The 23,610-nt window shown below is 47.8% G+C and overlaps 1 protein-coding gene across 4 annotated transcripts in view; it reads left to right on the forward strand.

Annotated features, from left to right (window-relative positions):
• Positions 1–23,610, forward strand: part of sipa1l2a (signal-induced proliferation-associated 1like 2, genome duplicate a) — a 547,440-nt gene that overhangs the window by 499,771 nt on the left and 24,059 nt on the right. For 3 of the 4 annotated variants that reach the window (XM_085996661.1, XM_085996664.1, XM_085996662.1), the window contains 2 exons: positions 5,750–5,776; positions 12,392–12,515. In XM_085996661.1, the coding sequence (XP_085852787.1) occupies positions 5,750–5,776; positions 12,392–12,515 (151 nt within the window). The remainder of the gene's footprint in view (positions 1–5,749; positions 5,777–12,391; positions 12,516–23,610) is intronic. The other variant, XM_085996663.1, reaches the window with a different exon arrangement.

Below are 23,610 nucleotides of genomic sequence, written 5' to 3' on the forward strand. Positions count from 1 at the left end.
CAAGAAACGGCTGAGCGCACGGGATACTGCAAAGACCATGGGCCCCAACAACATCCCAGCTGTAGTGCTGAAGACTTGTGCTCCAAAACTAGCCGCACCTCTAGCCAAGCTGTTCCAGTACAGCTACAACACTGGCATTTACCCGACAAAGTGGAAAATTGCCCAGGTATGTTCTGTCCACAAAAAGCAGGACAAATCCAATCCAGTCAATTACCACCCCACCAGCCTACTCTCAATCATCAGCAAAGTGATGGAAGGTATCGTGAACATGCTATCAAGCACTTATCAATAACCTGCTCACCGATCCTCAGTTTGGGTTCCCCCAGAATCACTCAGCTCCAGACCACATTACAGCCTTGGTCCAAACATGAATTCCAAAGGTGAGGTGAGAGTGGCTGCCCTTGACGTCAAGGCAGCATCTGACTGAGTGTGGCATCAAGGACCCCTAGTAAAATTGAAGTCAATGGGAATCGGGGAAAATGCTCCACTGGCTGGAGTCATACCTAGCACAAAGGAAGACGGTTGTGGTTGTTGGAGGCTAGTTATCTCAACCCCAGGACATCGCAGCAGGAGTTCCTCAGGGCAGTGTCCTAGGCCCAACCATCTTCAGTTGCTTCATCAATGACCTACCCGCCATCATAAGGTCAGAAGTGGAGATGTTTGCTGATGATTGCACAGTGTTCAATTCCATTCGCAACTCCTCAGATAATGAAGCAGTCCATGCCTGCCTGCAGCAAGACTTGGACAACATTCAGGCTTGGGCTGATAAGTGGCAAGTAACATTCGCGCCACACAAGTGCCAGGCATTGACTGTCTCCAACACGAGAGAGTATAACCACCGCCTCTTGACATTCAATGACATTACCATCACTGAATTCCCCACCATCAATATCCATGGGGTCAATATTGACCAGAAATTTAACTGGACCAGCCACATAAATACTGCGGCTACAAGAGCAGATCAGGGACTGGGTTTTCTGCAACGAGTGACTCACCTCCTGACTCCACAAAGCCTTTCCACCATCTACAAGGCACAAGTCAGGAGTGTGATGGAATACAATCCACTTGCCTGGATGAGTGCAGCTCCAACAACACTCAAAAAGCTAGACACCATCCAGGACAAAGCAGCCCGCTTGATTGGCACCCCATCCACCACCTTAAACACTCACTCCCTCCACCACCGGCGCACCGTGGCTGCGGTGTGTACCATCTACAAGATGCACTGTAGCAACTCGCCAAGTCTTTTTTGACAGCATCTCCCAAACCCGCGACCTCTACCACCTAGAAAGACAAGGGCAGCAGGCGCATGGGAACACCACCATCTGCAAGTTCCCCTCTGGGCAGGGGTAGTGGAGCTTCCGGCGTCGAGTCCTGCGTGGGCTGTGGCACAGGCGTGTCGTCCTCGTAGATGTTGAGCGGGTCGCGGGGCCCAGGCCTGCCGTCTGCTGGGGCTGGATATCGGATCGTGGGGGGGGGTGGTAGTGAGTAGTGGGTTACTGCGGCCCCCGAGGGTGCAAGGTCTCTTATGGAGACTGTGTCCTCCCGCCCGTCCGGGTATGCAATTTAAGCATACTGGGGGTTGGCGTGGAGGAGGTCGACCCTCTCGACCAGGGGGTCCGTTTTATGGGTCCTCACGTGTCTTCTCAGCAGGACCAGCCCTGGGGACGTCAGCCACGGCGGTAGCGATGTCCCCGATGTGGACTTCCTTGGGAAGACAAACATTTTCTCATGAGGGGTGGCGTTAGTGGCAGTGCAGAGCAGTGACCGAATAGAGTGGAGCGCATCGGGGAACACATCCTGCCAGCGGGAGGTTGGAAGGCCCCTAGACTTTAAGGCTAGCAGGGCGGCCTTCCAAACTGTCGCATTTTCTCTTTCCACCTGTCCGTTCCCCTGGGGGTTGTAACTGGTGGTCCTGCTTGTGGCAATACCCCTAGTTAGCAGGTACTGACGGAGTTCGTCGCTCATAAACGATGAGCCCCGGTCGCTATGGATATAGCTGGGGAAACCGAACAGGGTGAAGAGGTCGTTCAGACATTTAATGACCGTGGCACTGGTCATGTCCGGGCAGGGGATGGTGAGCGGGAAACGGGAGTACTCCTCAATAATATTGAGGAAGTACACATTGCGGTCGGAGGAGGGGAGAGGCCCTTTAAAATCAACGCTCAGGCGCTCGAAGGGGCGAGTGGCTTTTATCAGGTGGGCCCTGTCTGGTCTATAAAAGTGCGGTTTGCACTCGGGGCAGACTTGGCAGTTCCTGGTCATGGTCCTGACCTCCTCAATAGAGTAAGGCAGGTTGCGGGCCTTGATGAAGTGGAAGAACCTGGTGACCCCCGGGTGGCAGAGGTCATTGTGGAGGGCCCGCAGTCTATCGATCTGCGCGCTGGCGCAGGTGCCACGCGATAGCGCATCCGGGGGTTCATTGAGCTTCCCGGGCAGTATACAAGATCTCGTAATTGCAGGTGGAAAGTTCGATTCTCCACCTCAAGATCTGTCATTTTTGATTTTGCCCCTCTGCTTGTTGTTAAACATGAAAGCAACTGAACGCTGGTCAGTGAGCAGGGTAAATCGTTTTCCGGCCAGGTAGTGCCTCCAATGACGCACAGCCTCCACAATCGCCTGGGCCTCCTTCTCAACAGCGGAGTGTCTGGTCTCCGGGCCTTGGAGGTTCGTGAAAAGAAGGCCACGGGTCTCCCCGCCTGATTGAGGGTAGCGGCCAGGGCAAAGTCGGACGCGTCGCTTTCCACCTGGAAGGGGATGGATTCGTCCACTGCGTGCATGGTGGCTTTGGCAATGTCTTCCTTGATACGGTGGAAGGCTAAGAGGGCCTCTGCCGTCAAGGGAAAAGAGGTGGACTTGATCAGCGGATGGGCCTTGTCCACATAGTAGGGGACCCACTGGGCATAATAGGAGAAAAACCCTAGGCACCTCTTCAGGGCCTTGAGGCAGTGGGGCAGTGGGAGTTCCATAAGGGGACGCATCCGGTCGGGGCCGATGACTCCGTGTTCCACAACACAGCCAAGGATGGCGAGGCGGTTTGTGCGGAATATGCACTTCTCCTTGTTATATGTCAGGTTCAGGAGTTGGGCGGTGCGGAGGAATTTTTCGAGGTTTGCGTCATGGTCCTGCAAGTCACGGCCGCAGATGGTCACATTGTCCAGATATGGGAAAGTGGCCTGCAACGCATTTTGATCTACCATCCGGTCCATCTCCCTTTGGAAGACGGAGACCCCGTTGGTGACACCAAAGGGAACCCTAAGGAAGTGATAGAGGCGGCCGTTTGCCTCAAAGGCGGTAAACTGGCGGTCCTCAGGGCGGATAGGGAGCTGGTGGTACGCTGATTTCAGGTCAATGGTCGAGAAGACGCGGTACTGCGCGATCTGGTTGACCATATCAGCTATGCGGGGGAGTGGGTAGGCGTCCAGCAGGGTGTAGCGATTTATTGTCTGGCTGTAGTCGATGACCAGGCGCTGCTTCTCGCCGGTCTTAACGACCACAACCTGGGCTCGCCAGGGGCTGGTGCTGCCCTCAGTAATCCCTTCCTTCAGGAGCCGCTCCACTTCGGTTTTAATGAAAACCCTGTCCCCGGCACTGTACCGCCTGCTCTTTGTGGCGATGGGCTTACAGTCGGGGGTGAGGTTAGCAAACGGTGGGGGGGGGTGACTCTGAGTGTGGAGAGGTTGCACCTGGTGCGCGGCGGGCAATTTGGAAGCTGCTGGCTGCGGACTGTGAGTGGGGGTAGGGGTCCACCGTACGCCATCGTAACACTTTTAAGGTGGCACTGAAAATCTAACCCCAGCAGGACGGCAGCGCAGAGGTCGGGCAGGACCAGAAGTTTAAAATGATCGTACACAGTCCCGTCTACTACGAGTGTCACCACGCAGTAGCCGCCGATGTCCGCCGACTGGGACTCGGAGGCCATAGAAATCCGCTGGTGCGCAGGCAGGACTGGGAGAGAGCAACGCCGCACCGTGTCGGGGTGGATGAAGCTCTCCGTGCTCCCAGAGTCAAAAAGGCAGATTGTATCGTGACCATTTACCTTAATGTCCATTGTGGAACTGGCCAGCTGGTGCGGTCTCGCTTGGTCCAGTGTAGCGGATGCCAGCGTAGGGGTCGGTGTGTCGCTGCGGGTATCAGATGAGGCGGTGTTGGGGGCCTGCTGCGTTCCGGCTGTCGTCCAAGATGGCGGCGTCCATGATCCCCATGTGGCTGGAGGCGTCCAAAATGGCTGCTGTACCGGTGGTTCGCACATGGCCGGGGAGGCCCAAGATGGCGGCCCGCATGGCCCACACGCGGCGCTGCTGGGGTTCGGGGTGGCTTTGGCCCTGCAGACGCTAGCGTAGTGTCCCTTCTTCCCGCAGCCCGAGCAGATCGCGTTTTTCGCCGGGCAGCGCGCTCTGGGGTGTTTTGCCTGGCCACAGAAGTAGCATTTCTGGCCTTGGGGCACTGCTGTCTGGCCTTGGGACACTGCTGCGGTAGTTGGGCCGTTGCTGGGGTGGCACGGCGCTATGAGGCGGTCCTACCGTGTCCCAGGCTGTCATTCCCCGCGGCGTCCACGGTGCAGAGGAGTAGGCATCCATGCCCCGGTAGGCTGCATCCAATGATAGTGCGAGTTCAGAGGCCTTGTTGAGGTCGAGGTCACTCTGCTCCAACAGTCGCTGTCTGGTGTAATTGGATCTGTGGCCCGCTACAAAAGCGTCCCGGATAAGTTCCTCTGTGTACACGGCAGCCTTTACATCCTTACAACCACAGGCCTGGCCAAGCACAGACAGTGCCTGAAGGTATTCCACGGTCGATTCCCCAGGTTGTTGTTTACGACTCCCCAGAAGGTGCCTGGCGTACACTTCGTTCACTGGGCGCGTGTACTGGTCCTTGAGGAGCTTGATAGCGTCTGCGTACGAGGTCGCGTCTTGGATGACCGAGTACACTCGGTGGTTCACTTTGGAGTTCAGGACATCCAGTTTGTCCTCGTCCGATTTGATTGCTGCGGAGGCAGTCAGGAATTTTTCGAAACACTTAAGCCAGTGAGTAAACTTGGTGGATGAGTCCGCCTCCCGATGATCTAAGTCCAGGCATGCTGGTGTGAGGATCTTCTCCATTATAAAAATTTTGTTAATAAAATTGATGCGCTATCAATTACTCATAAAAGACTGAGAGTTAAGAGAGTAACTAAAGGCTTTTATTAACAAAAGAATGAAGGTCTGCCTCGAGTGGTCGACCGGTCCAGAAATACAAAGGGCTGGGGAGCAGTCCCCTTTATACTAGGACTTGTGGGAGGAGTCAGCCGAGGCATGTCCAGGCATGTACACAGTGGAATACAAACAGTGGTTTACCACACCCTCCAAGTCACACACCGTCCTGACTTGGAAGTATATCGCCGATCCTTCATAGTCGCTGGGTCAAAATCGTGTAACTCCCTCCCTAACAGCACTGTGGGAGTACCTTCACCACACGGATTACAGCAGTTCAAGGAGGTGGCTCACCACCACTTCCTCAACAGCAACTAGGGATGGGCAATAAATACTGGCCTTGCCAGAGACGCCCACATCCCATGAATGAATAAATATAAAAAATAAATAAAAGCTTGTAAGGCTTGAAAAGAAACTTGAAAGAACAGATTAGGAATGAATAATAAACAGTATTGCAGCTGCTCAGTGAATCACTGTGTGGGTCTTTGTGTGCTGCTCTTTTGAGCGTAGTGTGAAATGCTTTTGTTTAATTCCTCTTACAAGTGTCGTATCTCTTTCTCCAGAATTGTCATATGCACTCTTTCTTGAAGGTAAAAAAATATTGGACATTGCTGTAGAATGTGATGAGAGTTTTTTTGCTGCATTTGATTTGCTGTAACATAAACTCAGTTCAGTGTTCCGAGATGACACAGATGCTGCCCTTTAGTCTTTTGGTGTTGGGAATTGATAAGCAGCCACTAACCACAAACTGTAGCTGCAACAAAACGTTACTGGACCAGAATTTATGGGTACCATTTAAAAAAAAAATCAATTTTCTCCCTTTCTGTGCCGTTTGTGGGTACATCGTGGTGCAGTTCCACTGATGCTGGCAGTTCTCTGGTACTTTGCCCAAGCGGCTATTCTTTATGTATGGTGATTGTCTAGAGACTGTTTGACCATGAAAGGCATCACAACCAAGCCTGATCCTGCCCTCACTGACATCAGAAAATGCACTTTCCAGCTGGGCTCACTGGACAGTGATCAGGAGTGAGGAACCGGTTTGTTTTTGCCTAGGGCCAATTTTTTTTTAAAGCATTGCTGACTGGTTAATTTTAAAACTAAAGCTGCTTGATTCCATTTGACAATTTAGGAAATATTTGTTCCATTAGTTTTGCCCAAAATAAGCACCAACTGTGAAATTAACTTCAACTCGCTGAGAAGTACATTAACTGCACCAAGGATGGATTGCCTTCTTTCACTGACTATTAAAAAGAATCAAATTCTGTTTAAAACAACCTGCTTTGTTCTAACGTTGTAAATAGCCTCTGGCTAACAAAGTGCAGCATTTAAACTAGTTTATTTTATACAGTGCAAAACTTCCAACTGTTGTGTTCTTTCTGAAGAGATGCAAGTGTCTGTCAAGCAGTTAGAATGTTTGATGTGGTGATAGCTGCTTTTTGTAGGTTTGGCTGTCTGTTATTTCAGTTTTTAGTCCTATTGAGGCTGTTGCATGTTGTGCCGAAAATAATCTGTCCTAATCCCTATTTTACTGTACGTATCTTGTAGTCATTCTATCATCCACTGATTCTGGTCTCTCGCAGAGATAGCCTCGCAGAATGTGACATCTGACCCTTCCTCGTCATTCTGCAGTTTTATTTTACCGTTAATCGCTCTGCTATACATTCTCGTTCTGTTATTGCATCAAAGGCAGTGATGAGCTAAGGAGAAATCCTTCTTAAAAAAAATTCCAGATTAATTGAGCCAGTTTCCTGCGGTTGAAGCACATTTATTGTGTGTCACTCCTAAATCCCTCCTCACATTGCTGTATTGTATACCGTAGAAGCCTTCATATTTTACAAAATGCTCTGATAATCTATTCCCGTTAATCAACCTGGTAATTATTATTACCTGCAAAAATTAAAATGCATTTGTTCTGAGCAGTAATTTTCTCCAATTAAATATTGGGAAGACTGAAGCCATTGTTTTCGGTCCCTGACACAAACTCCGTTCCCTAGCCACTGTCTCCATCCCTCTCCCTAACATCTGTCTGAGGCTGAACCACACTGTTCGCAACCTTGGTGTCATATTTGACCCTGAAATGAGCTTGCGACCACATAGCCGCAGCATAACTAAGACCGCCTATTTCCACCTTCGTAACATCGCCTGTCTCCGCCCTTGTCTCAGCTCATCTGCTGCTGAAACCCTCATCCATGCCTTTGTTACCTCTAGACTTGACTATTCCAGCGCACTCCTGGCTGGCCTCCCACATTCCACCCTACGTAAACTTGGTGACCCAAAACTCGACTGCCTGTGTCCTAACTCGCACCAAGTCCCGTTCACCCATCATTCCTGTTGAGCAATGCGTCGATTTCAAAATTCTCATCCTTGTTTTCAAATCCCTCCATGGCCTCGCCCCTCCCTATCTCTGTAATCTCCTCCAGCCCCACAACCCCCTGAGATATCTGCACTCCTCTAATTCTGCCCTTCTGAGCATCCCTGATTATAATCGCTCAACCATTGGTAGCCATGCTTTTTGTTGTCTACGCCCTAAGCTCTGGAATTCCCTGCCTAAACAGCTCCGCCTCGCTACCTCTCTTTCCTCCTTTAAGACGCTCCTTAAAACCTACTTCTTTGACCAAGCTTTTGGTCACCTGCCATAATTTCTCCTTATGTGGCTCGGTGTCAAATTTTTTGTCTTCTAATACTCCTGTGAAGCGCCTTGGGACATTTTACTACGTTAAAGGCACTATATAAATACAAGTTGTTGTTAATCTGAGAGGGCAATGGGGTTTATATTTACAATCCACATAGACGCAATTGAGTTTGAATATAAAATCCTCATGTGTTGCGCTGTATATATAGAGAATCCGGATAAACTCCTAGATAATTCGGATAAAAGCATAGAATTCTAGCGCATTAAAACCACATCCTTTTCACTGCCATTGAATACAATTCCTGAATTAAGTACAACAATTGCTTACATTTATACAGCTTTTTTTCCGCAGTAAATGCCATCGAGTGGAAGTGGATGCCTAGCAGTGGTAGGGTTAAAAGAAATGACTGAAACATGGTCAAAAGAATAGACACAGGACTTTTAAGGGCAGGAAGGAGCGGTTTGAGAAGCAAGGGTTCAGCTGGCTACTGGCTTTGCTAGTGATGGGCGAAGGGATTCGTGCATGGGAGGCTAGAGTAGGGAGGTAGAAACATAGAAAAATAGGAGCAGGAGTAGGCCATTCGGCCCTTCGAGCCTGCTCCGCCATTCAATATGATCATGTCTGATCCTCTATCTCAATACCATATTCCTGCTCTCTCCCCATACCCCTTGATGCCTTTTGTGTCTAGAAATCTATCTCTCCCCTCCTTAAATATATTCAGTGACTTGGCCTCCACAGCCTTCTGTGGTAGAAAATTCCAAAGGTTCACCACCCTCTGAGTGAAGAAATTTCTCCTCATCTCAGTCCTAAATGTCCTATCCCGTATCCTGAGACTGTGACCCCTCGTTCTAGAGCCCCCAGCCAGGGGAAACATCCTCCCTGCATCCAGTCTGTCTAGCCCTGTCAGAATTTTATACATTTCAATGAGAACCCCTCTCATTCTTCTAAACTCCAGTGAATACAGGCCTAGTCGACCCAATCTCTCCTCATACGACAGTCCTGCCATCCCAGGAATCAGTCTGGTGAACCTTCGCTGCACTCCCTCTATGGCAAGTATATCCTTTCTCAATTAAGGAGACCAAAACTGCACACAGTACTCCAGGTGTGGTCTCACCAAGGCCCTGTATAACTAGTAAGACATCCTTGCTCCTGTACTCAAATCCTCTTGTAATGAAGGCCAACATACCATTTCCCTTCCTAACTGCTTGCTGCACCTGCATGTTTGCTTTCAGTACTAGGACACCCAGGTCCCTTTGTACGTCAACATTTCCCAATACATCAACATTTCCCAATCTATCACCATTTAAATAATACTCTTGCCTTTCTGTTTTTCCTACCGAAGTGGATAACTTCACATCTATCACGTTATACTGCATCTGCCATGTATTTGCCCACTCACTCAACTTGTCTAAATCGCCTTGAAGCCTCTTTGCATCCTCCTCACAACTCACAATCCCACCTAGTTTCGTGTCGTCAGCAAACTTGGAAATATTACATTTGGTTCCCTCATCCAAATCATTGATATATATTGTGAATAGCTGGGGCCCAAGCACTGATCCCTGCGGTACCCCACTAGTTACTGGCTGTCACCCCGAAAAAGACCCATTTATTCCTACTCTCTGTTTCCTGTCTGTTAACCAATTTTCAATCCACGCCAGTATATTACCCCCAATCCTATGTGCTTTAATTTTGCACACTAACCTCTTATTTGGGACTTTATCAAAGGCCTTCTGAAAATCCAAATATACCACATCCACTGGTTCTCCCTTATCTATTCTACCAGTTACATCTTCAAAAAAAACTTCAGTAGGTTTGTCAAACACTATTTCCCTTTCATAAATCCATGTTGACTGTCTAATCCCGTTGATATTTTCCAAGTGTCCTGTTATCACATCCTTTATAATAGACTCTAGCATTTTCCCTACTACTGATGTTAGGCTAACCGGTCTGTAGTTCCCTGTTTTCTCTCCCTTTTTTAAATAGTGGGGTTACATTTTCCACCCTCCAATCTGCGAAAACTGTTCCATAATCTATAGAATTTTGGAAGATGACAACCAATGCAACCACTATTTCCATGGCTACCTCTTTTAGTACTCTGGGATGCAGATTATCAGGCCCTGGGGATTTATCAGCTTTCAGTCCCATTAATTTTTCCAGCACTATTTTTTTATTTTTTACTAATACTAATTTCCTTTCATTTCCCCTTCTCACTAGACCTTTGGTTCCTTAGCATTTCTGGGAAGTTATTTGTGTCCTCTTCCGTGAAGACAGAACCAGAGTATGTGTTTAATTGCTCTGCCATTTCCTTGTTCCCCATAATAAATTCTCCCATTTCTGACTGTAAGGGACCTACATTTGTCTTCACTAACCTTTTTCTTTTTACATACTTGTAGAAGCTTTTGCAGTCCGCTTTTATGTTCCTTGCAAGTTTACTCTCATACTCTATTTTTCCTCTCTTAATCAATCTCTTGGTCCTTTTTTGCTGAACTCTAAACTGCTCCCAATCCTCAGGCTTGCTACTTTTTCTTATATGACTCCTCTTTGGATCTAATACTATCCTTAATTTCTTTTGTTAGCCACGGTTGGGCCGCTTTTCTTTTTGTGTTTTTGCACCAGAAATAAATGTATAACTGTTGCAATTCATGCATTTGTTCCTTTAAATGTTAGCCATTGCCTATCCACCGTCAAGCCTTTTAATGAAGCTCCCCAATCTATCATAGCCAACTCCCTCCTCATACCTTCGTAGTTTCCTTTGTTTAGATTTAGGACTTTAGTTTCGGATTGGACTACTTCACTCTCCATCTTAATGAAGAATTCTATCATGTTATGGTCACTCTTCCCTAATAGACCCCGCACAACAAGATTATTAATTAACCCCTTCTCATTGCACAATACCCAATCTAGGATTGCCTGTTCCCTAGTTGGCTCCTCAATGTACTGGTCTAAAAAAAAATCTCGTAAACACGCCAGGAATTCATTCTCCACAGTATTATTGCTAATTTGGTTTGGCCAGTCTATATGTGGATTAAAGTCACCCATGAACAAATGAAAGGACAGGGTCAGAGGACTGGAGGTGGTAGATGCAGGGTGGGGCGAGGCCATGGTTGTGTTTGACGGTTTGGCGGGAGGAGGTGGTAGAGGCAGGGTGGGGCGAGACCATGGGTGGGTTTGTAAACAAGGACCATAATTCTGAATTCAGTGCATTGGAGAGGGACAGAGAGCCCGTGTAGGCCATTGAGGGCACTGGTGATGGGCGAGCTAGACTTGGTGCAGGATGGGATGTAGGGAGCGGAGTTTTGGAAAAGTTGGAGGGTGCGTCGTCTCTGTGTGGAGCTGGGGAGGGTGCGCCCAGTGGGGAGATTGTAGGAGGGAGCTCGGGATGTCAGTGAGGAGAGTGGATGGAGGGAGCTCGGAAGGTCAGTGAGGAGACTAGGAGGGAACTAGGAAGGTCAGTGAGGAGAGTAGGCGGGAGCTCAGAAGGTCAGTGAGGAGACTAGGAGGGAGCTCGGAAGGTCAGAGGGGAGAGTGTTAGAGAAGTTAAACACTTGAATACAGATGTACCTTGTGGATAGATTTTCCAGAGGTTTTTTTGAACTGTGTACACTGTGTACCACTCCCAGTTCTCAGAGACAGCAGGAAATTTCCAAAACCTCATCACTTTTGTGTAACTTTTTTTTAAGTGAATTCATTTATTTTTGTTTAGACTTGAGTTGCTGAATGAGTGATTTCAGTGGGCTGTGTGATGATGCTTTCCCCTGTTTATACTTTCTAATTTGAATAAATAACTTGTTAGGACTCTAGGTCTATCAGCCTCTTGGTATAATTAAGTGATCTTCAGGGCTTCTTAATATGAAGCCTTTGAGCCCTTCATTGGGACTGCTGTCGTACTTTGATTATATCGGCAGGAATGCTCCCTGGAGGGTAATCGGCAGCCTGTGGATACCATGGAAAAGGCTAAAGAGCCCTTTTAACTTAAATTTCAGGCTTTGACTGTCGAAGATCTTGGGTCTGTTCACCATCACACGTCACCGAGGTGACTGTTGTGGTTTTGCAGTTGCAGTGATGTGAATGTGGCACCTGTTTTGTGGTCCTTTGCATGTTTGCATGATGTGGTTGGATGAAATAAAAGGACAGTTGAGTCTAAAATGTTTTTCTGGATTCTGCTGGTTTTTGGAAGCTTAGGTAAGAACATCCTACTGTTCCAATTAGAAACAGCTAATCAGAATGAATTTGTCTGTTATCTTTGTGTGTAGACATGTGAACTTGGGGCTAGCCTCTGGATGTAACTGTCAAAAAGCAAGTGAGCTTTTGAGGGTTTTGATGTCTTCTGCTTTCCCTTGTAGCGGTGATGCAAAAACCTTCAGTCCTGGGAGTGATTTGAATTGAATACTTTGTGAATGTCACTAACCTGCCTTTGGCATTAACCGAATGAGGGGAGGTAATGCTGAATGAGGTGCCTGCGCAGTTTCCTGGCGAGCCTGACTCAGCTGCTGTAGCACCACAGCCTTTTGTTTCTCTGTGAACGTGTCGCTCTGCACTGTGCTGTAACCGTCTTCATTTCTGCATCTACAGATCAAAGAGTGGCCTCCTTCTGCACACTGAATGACATGCAGTCAGCACAGAGTATGGAGGGTGCTGAGGAGTTATCTCTGCACATTGCCCAAGCAGACAGGAAGGATCACTCTGACGATACAGGGTAGGTATAACTCAAGGTTATCCTTTCAGAAACTACCGCAGTGACCTTGACGTAATGTGCACACATAACTCAGAATGGTTCAAGTGCAATCACCAAGTGTACAGGATAATGGAGCAAAGCAATGGTTAAAGGAGTTCATGAAGTGTAAACTGATAAGTCGAAAGGGTAAGGAGTGTCAGCCATTTAACCTTTGCTCACAATTTATTTGCCCGGAATGTTTCTGTATGAATTGAGTGTTCACATTAACCTTGCTTTGCATCCTGATTTGTTTTTTATATGATACTCTCCACTTTTCCATTCTTACTTGGGCTCCCCATCCCCAGCACCATTGTCTCCAGCCATTATAATTCCTTCCTTCAGTTAAGAGAGCAGTTCAATCCATGTGCCGATCTGACGGTGATCATGGGTGTTGCTCTCTGACGCAGCACTGGGTCAGCAGTACCTCCCCTGCAGATCAATGCCTCAAGCTCTGTTGAGTTACAGCCACAGTTCTGCAGCACTTTTCTCCCCTGACTTTATTGCACTTCTTTACATAAACTGGTGAGTATGTATATCTTCAGATTAACAATGAAAGGAAGTTCTACAATGATTTGTCCAACACCTGCTCTCTCTACCTCAGTGATTTGTGTATTAACACATAACCTGATGAATAAATAGTCAGTCACTAACTGATCCCCTGCATTGTTCGCTGGTAGTCTGGGGCACAGTGGTGATGTTTGGTAGCCAGGACGGAGCTGGCCTGCCTATCTCATTAAGACTAACCAGGTCTAATTCATAATGAACATTGGATGACTTCATTCAAAGGTTAATTGCTCTTCAGCTTGGAGATTAGAATGCTGGCTCTGTTTGTGCAGAGGTCAATTAAGAGCCTGTAGACATTGTGGCTCTGGCTATCACTATATCCGAAGAGTTCTTCTGCACATTGCAGATGACTGACTTTGTTCTTTTTATGCTTTTTAAAAGTTCAATATAGAAATTCACATTAGACAATGTGTGATGTGTCTGAAGTGTGACATGAAGTGTGTATAATGTTAGCAGATGACACATGGCATTGCTCACAGCGAGTCGCCGGATTTACTGCTTTATAACAGTGGGGTGCTGCACCATATAAGGGGCAATGTATTATCAGGGCCATTGAGATGATGAAAATGATGAATTATGTAAAATTCTTTTAAATATTTATCTCCAGCTGTGTCTCTTCCACACCCTCCTTACACCCCACTCCACCCCCTCCTTGGGTTGTCCTATAGTCCCACTATCGCCTTCCTCTATAAAGACTGAGGCAGTATACTTATTCAGAACCTCTGCTGTTCCCTCATCGTCTCTGATTGGTCCCACCCATTTGATTACCTATTTATTTACGTGTTCATAAAGCCTTTGCCTATTATCCCTTATGTTGACCGTCAGTCGTCTTCCATATCCCACCTTACCCTGACTAATCGCTCTCTTTACTTTTTATATTTCACATAGTTTCCTTCTGTATTATCCTGCTATATTTACCATATCCTCTTCTGTATCTAATTCCTGCTCTAACCCATGCCTTTGAGATGGAAGAGCAGGATGGTGATAATGAGGACTCTGATTTGAGGTGTTGCCCCCACCAGGATTGGATATGGTGCTTGCTCAGCACATGTATCATTCAATAAGTACAATACAAGGGCTCATTCTCAGTTGGGTGTCCAATGATGACCTGGAACAACCATAATCTGGTGGATATTTTTTTTGCCAGTTATTGTGTTGAGCTGCTCCAATTCCCTTCCAACTTCCTCCATTAATGTGGATCGCACAAAGATAATTTAGGAAAACTTATTCCAGATCACTACAGCATTCAGGCATGATTGACTTCATCATCCCTCTTCCCCCCACCCCCCCCCCCCCAAAGAAAAATCTGTGGTTTATGTACATCTGGCCACTTGCTGACTCACCAGTTGCCTCAAGTGCAAAGCATGATAAGCCCCCGCTTCAGGGGCAGTTAGAATATTTCTAGCACCTAGAAGGAATCCACTTTGAAGGCTGACAATGGAAGTGCTTTGTCTACTGTTCCTTGCCTGTAGCTTGTGGATAGCGTCAACATTTTAGCTGCCATCTCATGTTTCTTCCATCAGAAGGAAGGGTCACTTAGATAATATGAACACTATAGTAGACTCTTGTGTAGGCAGAACCCAAGGGTTTTGTCAATCTAGGCAGTTTAGTTGATGAGCAAAGCCAATGCAAATGGTTTGTGGATTGTACCTCCTTGTATTACTCACTGGCAGTAGGGGATCCATCATGTGGCAGTATGCTGTGAGCCCTTCTCGAACGCATCTGCAGAACAAAACCTGGGGCAATGCACTTGCTTTTACTGAGCATTGTCATCTTGAGTCGGCAGCACACATTCCATGCATTGTGGACTATTGTGCTCCAAGCCAATTAGAAGGTGTGGGCTCTTAGACTGCTGCCACCAGTACTGCTTTGGTAAACTTGTTTTTACAAAGAGGTTGAATAAATGAGGAGCAATGTTTGATTATCTATTGTGCTTGTGGTATACCTCATTCTTAGAAAGGAATCAAATTTCACCAACAGAACTTCCTCATCTCTAGGAACGGGAGGTGGCCATTCAGCCCCTCGAGCCTGCTCTGCCATTCAATTAGATCATGGCTGCTCTATACTTCAACTCCATTTACCCGCCTAACAAAAATGTTATTTCTCAGTCTTGGACACTCCAATTGACCCAACATCCACATCCTTTTGGGAAAAGAGTTTCAAATTTCCACTACCCTTTGTGTGAACTGGTACGACTTGAAGTCATTTTACTGTATAGTTTTGTAAAGTTTCAGTTCTCTTGCTGTTACTTGGGATCTCAGTTAATGCCCTTCCAAGCAAAGAAATGAGGATGCAGACCAGAGCTAGGCTTTGTGTAATTTTTTTTTTGGGGGGTGGTGGGGTTGTGATGGTCAGGGGGGCCTGAAGGAGAGAGGTCATCTGACCCCTTGTATTGTGGTTTCCCTAAGGCAGTGCCCCTTTCCCCCCCCCCCCCCCCATATGGGAACTATCTTCTTTACAAGTGAAGTTTGAACTTCTTCAAATGAGAAATGCCATAGCCCCAGTAGGTAATGTAACATTTTATTCCAACATCACATTAGATTAACTTAGCAGTGAATGGGTCTCATTCAATTCTCTGTATCCTGGACCTCATTGTTCATGTTTAAGTGTTCCTTTCCCATTAATCCTTGTGTTATTTGCTGCTCTAGAACAATTGAATAGTTATTTTATGATTCTTAAGAACCACAAGGGCTTGTATATTGGAATAATCTTTATCTGAGATTGCAGCTCATATCTGTTGGTGTAAATTTGGAAATCCGTCGTTAGGTGATGCAACTACTAACTCGGTGTCAGAAAAATTAAACATAGCAAATCACAGCAATAATCTAGTTTTTAATCAATGTGTAACATTGATTACTGTATAGGCTGCTTATTTGTACAGTGTCACCAACACGGAATAAGGAATTTGCATTTGTATGGTGCCTTTCACAACCTCAGGACGTCCTAAAGCGTTTTGTATCCGATAAAGTGTAGTCACTGTTGTAATGTGGGGACACGCAGCAGCCAATCTGTGCACAGCAAGCTCCCACAAGCAGCAATGAGATAATGAATGGCTAATCTGTGTTTAGTGATGTTGAGGGATAAATATTGGCCAGGACACCGGGGAAAGCGCTCCTGCTCTTCGAAATAGTGCCATGGGATCTTTTATGTCCACCTGAGGGGTTTAATGTCCCATCCGAAAGGCAGCACTCCCTCAGTACTGCACTGAAGCGTCAGCCTTTCTAACTCAGATGAGTGTGCTACACAGAAACACAGAAACCCCACAGTGCAGATAGAGGCCATTTTGGCCCATCGAGCCTGCACCGACACACATCCCACCCGATCCCCGTAACCCCTACACCAACACATATCCCACCCTATCCTTGTAACCCCACGAATTTAATCCCCCTAACACTAAGGGTCAATTTATCATAGCCAATCAACCTAACCCGCACATCTTTGGACTGTGGGAGGAAACCGGAGCACCCGGAGAAAACCCACGCAAACACGGGGAGACTGTCTGTGTGGAGTTTGCACAGTCACCCGAGGCCGGATTCAAACCCGGGTCTCTGGCGCTGTGAGGCAACAGTGCTAACCACTATGCCACCGTGCTACCACTGAGCCATTGTTGACACCTGATTTTCCAGAGGCAGTTGTTAAGGTTCTGTACAAAAGATTATTAGCAAAAATGAAAGCGCAGGGAATTGAGGTAACCTTGTGGGTTGGTAATTGGTTGGGAGGTGCAAGACAGAGTAGGCATAAAAGAAACATTGTCTAACTGGCGGGATGTGACAAGTGGTGTTCCCCAGAGATCTATACTGTAGCCTCTGCTTTTCATCATATGTGTTAATGACTTGGATGAAGAAATAAAGAGTTGTATATCCAGATTTGCAGATAGGAAGCACAGTAAGTTGTGTAGATGGGAGCAGGAAGTTACAAAGAGACAGAGATAGACTCAGTGAGTGGGCAAAACTGCGGCAGATGGAGTTCCATGTGGGGAAGTGTGAGGTCATCCAGTTTGGATCCACTAAAGACTAATCAGAATATTTCTTAATGGTGAGAGGCTAGGAGCTGTGGAGGAAGAAAGGGATTTGGGTGTCCATATAGACAAATCACTAAATGCTAGTGCACAGGTACAAAAAGTAATCAAAAAGACTAATAGAATGTTGACCTTTATCTCGGGGCTGGAATACAAAGGGAAGGAAGTTCTGCTTCAGTTGTTACAGAGCCTTGGTCAGACCCCATCTGGAGTGCCATGTCCAGTTTTGTGCACCAAACCTCAGGAAAGATATATTGGCCTTGGAAGGGGGTACAATGCAGTCACCAGAATGACACCAGGGCTCAGAGGGTTAAATTATGAGGACAGGTTGCGTAAACATGGTTTGTATTCCCTTGAGTTTAGATAGTTGAGGGGTGATCTAATCGAAGTCTTCAAAATGACTAAGGGATTCGATAGGGTAGATACAGAGAAATTATTTCCTCTGGTGGGGGAATCCAGAACATGAGGGCATAATTTTAAAATTAGAGTTAGGCCATTCAGGAGTGAAATCAAGGAGCATTTCTTCATGCAAAGGGTCATGGAAATCTGGAACTCTCCCCAAAATGTCTGTGGATGCTGGAGATCAATTGAAACTTTCAAGACTGAGATTTCTGTTAGGTAAGGGCATCAAGGGATATGGGTCAACACCGGGCAAATGGAGTGGAGATACAGGTCAGCCATGAACTCATTGAATGACGGAAAAGGCTCATGGGGCTGTTCTTATGTTTGTGGATTACAGCCTGACACTTGCCCATTGCATAGACCCAGCAGCCACTGTCAGGATATATTTTGTCAATTCTTGGCCATACCAATAGGAGGGACACTTTGTAATGGTGCTGGACACCACTTGGTAAATGCCCTGTTTCCTCATGGACATTGAGTGGCACGGGTGTTGGTTATGGAGATACATATGACCTTTACAAATCCAGCCAAGCCTTAAATATTTAAAATAGCAGGTGCATTACTTTAATTATAAGCATCAGTGTTCATATCTTCCACTATTTTGAACAGTTTCATATATGACGACCACCTGCGTTTCATCACAGTGAGATTTACAGAGCAGTGTTCACTGACTAATGCCATTGCACCCCCTGGCACCCCCCTCCCCGCGGCCCTGCTCCTGGTCCCTCCCCGCGGCCCTGCTCCTGGTCCCTCCCCGCGGCCCTGCTCCTGGTCCCTCCCCGCGGCCCTGCTCCTGGTCCCTCCCCGCGGCCCTGCTCCTGGTCCCTCCCCGCGGCCCTGCTCCTGGTCCCTCCCCGCGGAGGACATTGATGGCAAGGGAATAAATAGTTATAGAACGGGAGAAAAATTCAGCTGGTTTGTGCCTCCTGTTAGTGCCTTAAGAGGGCGCTAATGGGACACAAAGCAACTAGCGCCCGGGCGCGGCGATATCGGTGCCTCTCGCGAAATTGACCAGACATTTTGCGGCGGCGCTAAACAATACCGCCCGATCTCCTGTGCACGCAGATCTTGACGTCATTCGAGAGTACAACGCCCTTGTGACGCCCCGGGGCGGAAATTGAGTGGCGCCCCCCTCCTTTCCGCCTGGCGCAACCAGCGACAGGTAGACTGGAACGCTTCCCAGTCGCTGTGGGGCTGGGGGGTGTGGGCGCTATTTAAAGGGGGCCTCTTCCTGGCTTTTGTGTGGTAGCCATTTTTGCACCACTCGTTCTGAGAGAGAGAGAGAGAGATTTTGAGAGACAAAGAGAGACTTCTATATTGAGTCAACGCTGTCTGAGGTAGTTTTGGCTTCTGACCATAACTTTGCAGGTACTTTGGTTGTCGACCTACATAACTTTGATTGCCCAGATACTATGGGGGCTGCAATGGATGGGGACGTCGTCCTTCTCCATCACATTCGGAGGGCACAGAGATGCAGAGAGAGAGTGGCAATCATGGCCAGATGGAGGAGGGCCAACAGGCCTCTGTACAGGCGACCTTACCCTCCCAGGGTATATCGCCAACAGTTCTCCTACATTAATATGTCTGAGGAGCAGTGTTTGCGAAGGCTGCGCTTCAGCAAGGAGGTGGTCACTGAACTCTGCCACCTGCTTCAGCCAGATCTGCAGCCTCAACTGAGGAGCAGGACTTCTCTGTCGGTGGCAGTGAAGATAACAGTGGCTCTCAACTTTTATGCCACCGGCTCATTTCAATCAGCTACTGGGGACATCGCCAATATCTCCCAGTTCGCGGTGCATTGCTGCATCAGTCAGGTCACAAATGCCCTCTTTAAAAGGAGAGGAGAGTACATCTCTTTCCCCATGACCCCGGACAAGCAGCATGAATGCGCCATTGACTGCACGCATGTGGCTTTGCGTGCGCCGCAAGAGAATGCCGAGGATTTCCGCCACTGAAAGGGCTTCCATTCCTTAAACATCCAATTGGTCTGTGACCACAGACAGCTGATATTCGCTGTCAATGCCCACTTTCCTGGCAGCAGCCACGATGCCTTCATCCTGCACCAGACTTCTGTGGCTGACCTTTTCCAGGCACCACATCACCCAGGTGGTTGGCTTCTCGGGGACAAGGGATATCCTCTGTGCACCTGGCTGATGACACCGCTCCGTACGCCCAACACCCCTGCTGAGCTGCGATACAACGAGAGCCATCAAGCTACCAGGAACATGGTTGAGCACACAATCGGCATGCTCAAGCAACGGTTCCGCTGTCTGGACCATTCTAGAGGAGCCCTTCAGTACCCGCCTGAGCGAGTCTCCCACTTCGTTGTTGTGTGCTGCATGCTGCATAACCTTGCAATCCTCAGGACCCAGCCAATGCCACCAGGCATTGGAGCACCATCAGAGGAGGGGGAGGAAGATGAGGAGGACGATCATCAGCAGCACCAAGGCGGGAGGGAGGCATACAATGTGGAAGGGCCATCCGTCAAAGGTTCATAGCAAGTCGCTTCTAGGCCCCTTCTGAGGAAATGGCTTCTGCCATTCAAACAACCTGAATGAAACCATCCCGCAACCCCTAAGCCAGTCAAGGCAACAATGATTGCAAAGACCAAACAGGTACATTTTGAATACAGAAACTTATTTATTTTACAAACTCTGTGTGTCTCATTCCCGCAGGACAAACTAATAGAAAGAAACACAAAAAAAAAGTCATTAACATAACTGGCTCTCACAACCTGGAGACAATGTCCAAAACAGTTTAGAAAAAATGTGACCACGAACCTCGGCCTTTAATAAAACAATGAACAACATTTTGTCACACCTCCTACTTTTTTCCCATCGAGGGTGATCTGCTCCCCTTGCGAAATTTCCCCTTTCCCACCCTGCAGCTCCTCCGTTATGGGATCCTAGTGGCTGGAGCAAGGCTGGTGGAGGGCTGCTGATTGTCACAACCTGAGACTGCAGATGCCCTTGAAGGACGGCCTCAACCAGCTCTGGGCCTGGAGGGCCCGGCTGCAGACTGCACCAACTCTGCATGGGCGGCAGCAGTCTGGCCTACAGGCGGTGGCAAGTGCAGTGGAGAAGTGACAGTGGTGGCAGCAGGAATGCTGTCATCTTGAGAGGGGACAGCACCTCCCTGCTCGACCGACACACTGGCACTCCCACGGGGCAGCACTTCAGCATCCGGAGCAATCTGCTGGAGCACAGATTGCTGGCCTGCTGCAGCGCGGTGAGAGCACCGGGGAAATGTGTCCGAACGAGCGAGGGTGACAGCAGTCAGTGCTCGCGTGGCCTCAATCTGTGTCTGCATGAGAGCAGCCAGTGACTGCATTGCTGCACTAAGCATTTGCGTGGCAGCCGCCTGTGCTACAGCGAAGTGCTCCACACTCCTTGCCAGTGATTCAATGCATTCGGGCACCCTTCCCACTGCACCCATGAGCTCAGTGTGCCTATGCTCCGCCTGGGCGCTCATTTCAGCGAGGACCCGCTCCTCCTCTGCGTACAGTGCAGCAGGACTCGATGGCATACTCTCCCTCCTGGGAGAAGGCCCCTGAGCTTCCCTACCCCCATCGCGTTGCTGCAGCCCGCTGGGTCCTGGAGCTTCACCCTCATCAGACCATTCCCCCCTGCTCCCCTCCAGGGAAGGCGTGTTCCCAGTGTGGGCATGGGCTTCCTCGGGAGAGGGTGGCGCTGATGGTCCGGCTTCCTCTTCCTCCTCGCCTTCAGCTTCACTCCTACTGGCAGCTTGAGGGCCCGTCTCCTCACCTGGTGAATCACCATCTGAAAGCAGGGAGGTACAAGAGTGGCTTTAGCGTGAGGACAGGGTGGCAGCAAGGGAGGCATGAGTGCAGCGATTTAGTGATTTGGATTGAAAGTATCAAAAGCTGGTGTTGTGACGTACAAGTGGAAGGAGAGAGGACAAAAAGGCGATGACCTTACCATTGATGTCCAGAACGGGGTCGGCGTCTCCAGTGGCGACGGGATCAATCACCCGGCTTGCCACAATCCTGTGGACACGCACCTCAAGATTGCTGAGGGGTTGCAGCTGAGGCCGCCTGGTCTGCAAGAAAAAGGACGGCGTCTGAGTAAATATGCAGCCATGGTCTTGCCTGAAATGCCTCCCATAGTTGAATAGCCCTTACTGTATGGAATGTGCATGTGTGTTTGATGAAAGGGCCATAGGTGTTGGATGAGTGTTGGGCATTGGGGCTTTTAAGACCCTCTGGCCATAAAGTGAGGTTGAGATGGAGGGATGGAGAGGTTTTGAAAAAAAGGCACTCACCCTGACGACCTGAGTGAGGTCGTTGAACTTTTTCCTACATTGGAGATGGGTCCTAGGCACCGTGCTGCTTGAGGTGACTCTCTGAGCCACCTCCCTCCACACTCTTCTATACTCGCGTGGAAAAGGCCTACTGCCACTCTCTGGGTACAGAATGGATCTTCTGCGTTCCACCGCGCCAACCAGAGCCTCCAAGGCCCGCTCGCAGAAGCGCTGTGCTCGCTCCCTGGCCCTCTCCATAGTGTTTGGCTGCAAGATTTAGCCACAGGTTTGCCCAGGCCGAGATTCAAGGCTCCAATGAGCAGGGTGTGGCTGCAGAGCAAGATCGACCCTCCCCTTTAAGAACTGACCGGCGCCAGTGTGTCTGTGTTCAATCGCTAACTGGCAGCACCTGCCCTCTGAGGGAGCGCCTCGCACCTCGGCCTTAGCGCCTTAAGAGAGGTGTGTAGCGCCTGATTTAGCGCTCCAATCACCTCCAGGGGCAATAAAAGCCAAGTTTGCCATCAGAGGCGATAATTAGCGCCAGGCGCTAAACTTTGCGCACGGCCGCTAATGGCGCCCCAAACAGGGCTATACTGAATTTCTCCCCCCAGGAGTCTAAAAAGATGGTTAAACATAAAGTGAGAGGAAACCCTATTAAAAATGAGTTAAACTGTCTGTACAGCAATGCACACAGAGTCCATAATAAAACAGGGGAGCTGGAGGCAATCATGCATTTCGAGGAACCAGACATAGTAGGGATTGCTGAGACATGGCTACAGAAAAATCAGGACTGGGAATTAAACATTGCAGGGTATAACATATTTAGAAAAGATAGAGAGGGAAAAGGGGAGGTGGAGTAGCTGTACTTATTAGGGATAACATAATGTCAGTAGAAAAAAGCTATCAGCAAGACAAAAATAGAACTAATATGGATAGAGATAAAAGATAATAAAGGTTCAATCACACTAATAGGTGTAGTCTACAGACCACCTAATAGTGGAAGGGAGGTGGAGGAAGAAATATGCAGACAAATTAGGGAAATGAGTAAAAAACATTGAATAATAATCATGGGGAATTTCAACTACCCCGACATCAATTGGACAGAAGAGGTAGGTAAAGGGGATAAGGGAATGGAGTTCCTACAATGTGTACAGGACTCCTTTCTAAACCAACATGTAAAAAGCCCAACAAGGGAGGGTTCGCTATTGGATCTAGTAATGGGGAATGAGCCAAAGCAGATAAGAGAAGTAAAAGTAGGGGAACATCTCGGCAATAGTGACCATAATATAATACACTTTAAGATGATAATTGAGAAGGACATAAGTATGATGAAAACCAGGGTAATAGATTGGAGAAAAGTTGATTTTGAAGGGCTGAGAATAGAACTTGGAAAAATAAAATGGGCATCAATATTGGCAAGCAACGATGTAGAACAGCAATGGGAAACATTTAAAACTGTGTTCAACAGAGTGCAGGAAGAATATATTCTGTTAAAAGGAAAGAACAAACTAAACACTAATGAGATTCCATGGATGAATAAAGCTATAAGGGAACAATTGAGGGTAAGGAAAGAGGCATACATTAAGCACATAGATAGCAGAGAATGATAAGGGCGAATGCGAAGATATTAGGAGAGAAGTCAAAAAAACAATTAGGAAGGCAAAGAGGAACTATGAAATTAAATTATCAAGGAACATAAAACAAAATAGTAAAATATTTTACAGGCACATCAATAAAAAAATGGGAATAGGGCTATTAAGGGATAGACAGGATAATACCACAGGTAATGATAGAGAGATGGCAGATATATTAAATAATTATTTTGCTTCAGTATTT

Source organism: Somniosus microcephalus, chromosome 9, assembly GCF_052327205.1.
Source record: "Somniosus microcephalus isolate GS21.2 chromosome 9, FLI_Smic_1.0, whole genome shotgun sequence".
Taxonomy (NCBI): domain Eukaryota; kingdom Metazoa; phylum Chordata; class Chondrichthyes; order Squaliformes; family Somniosidae; genus Somniosus; species Somniosus microcephalus.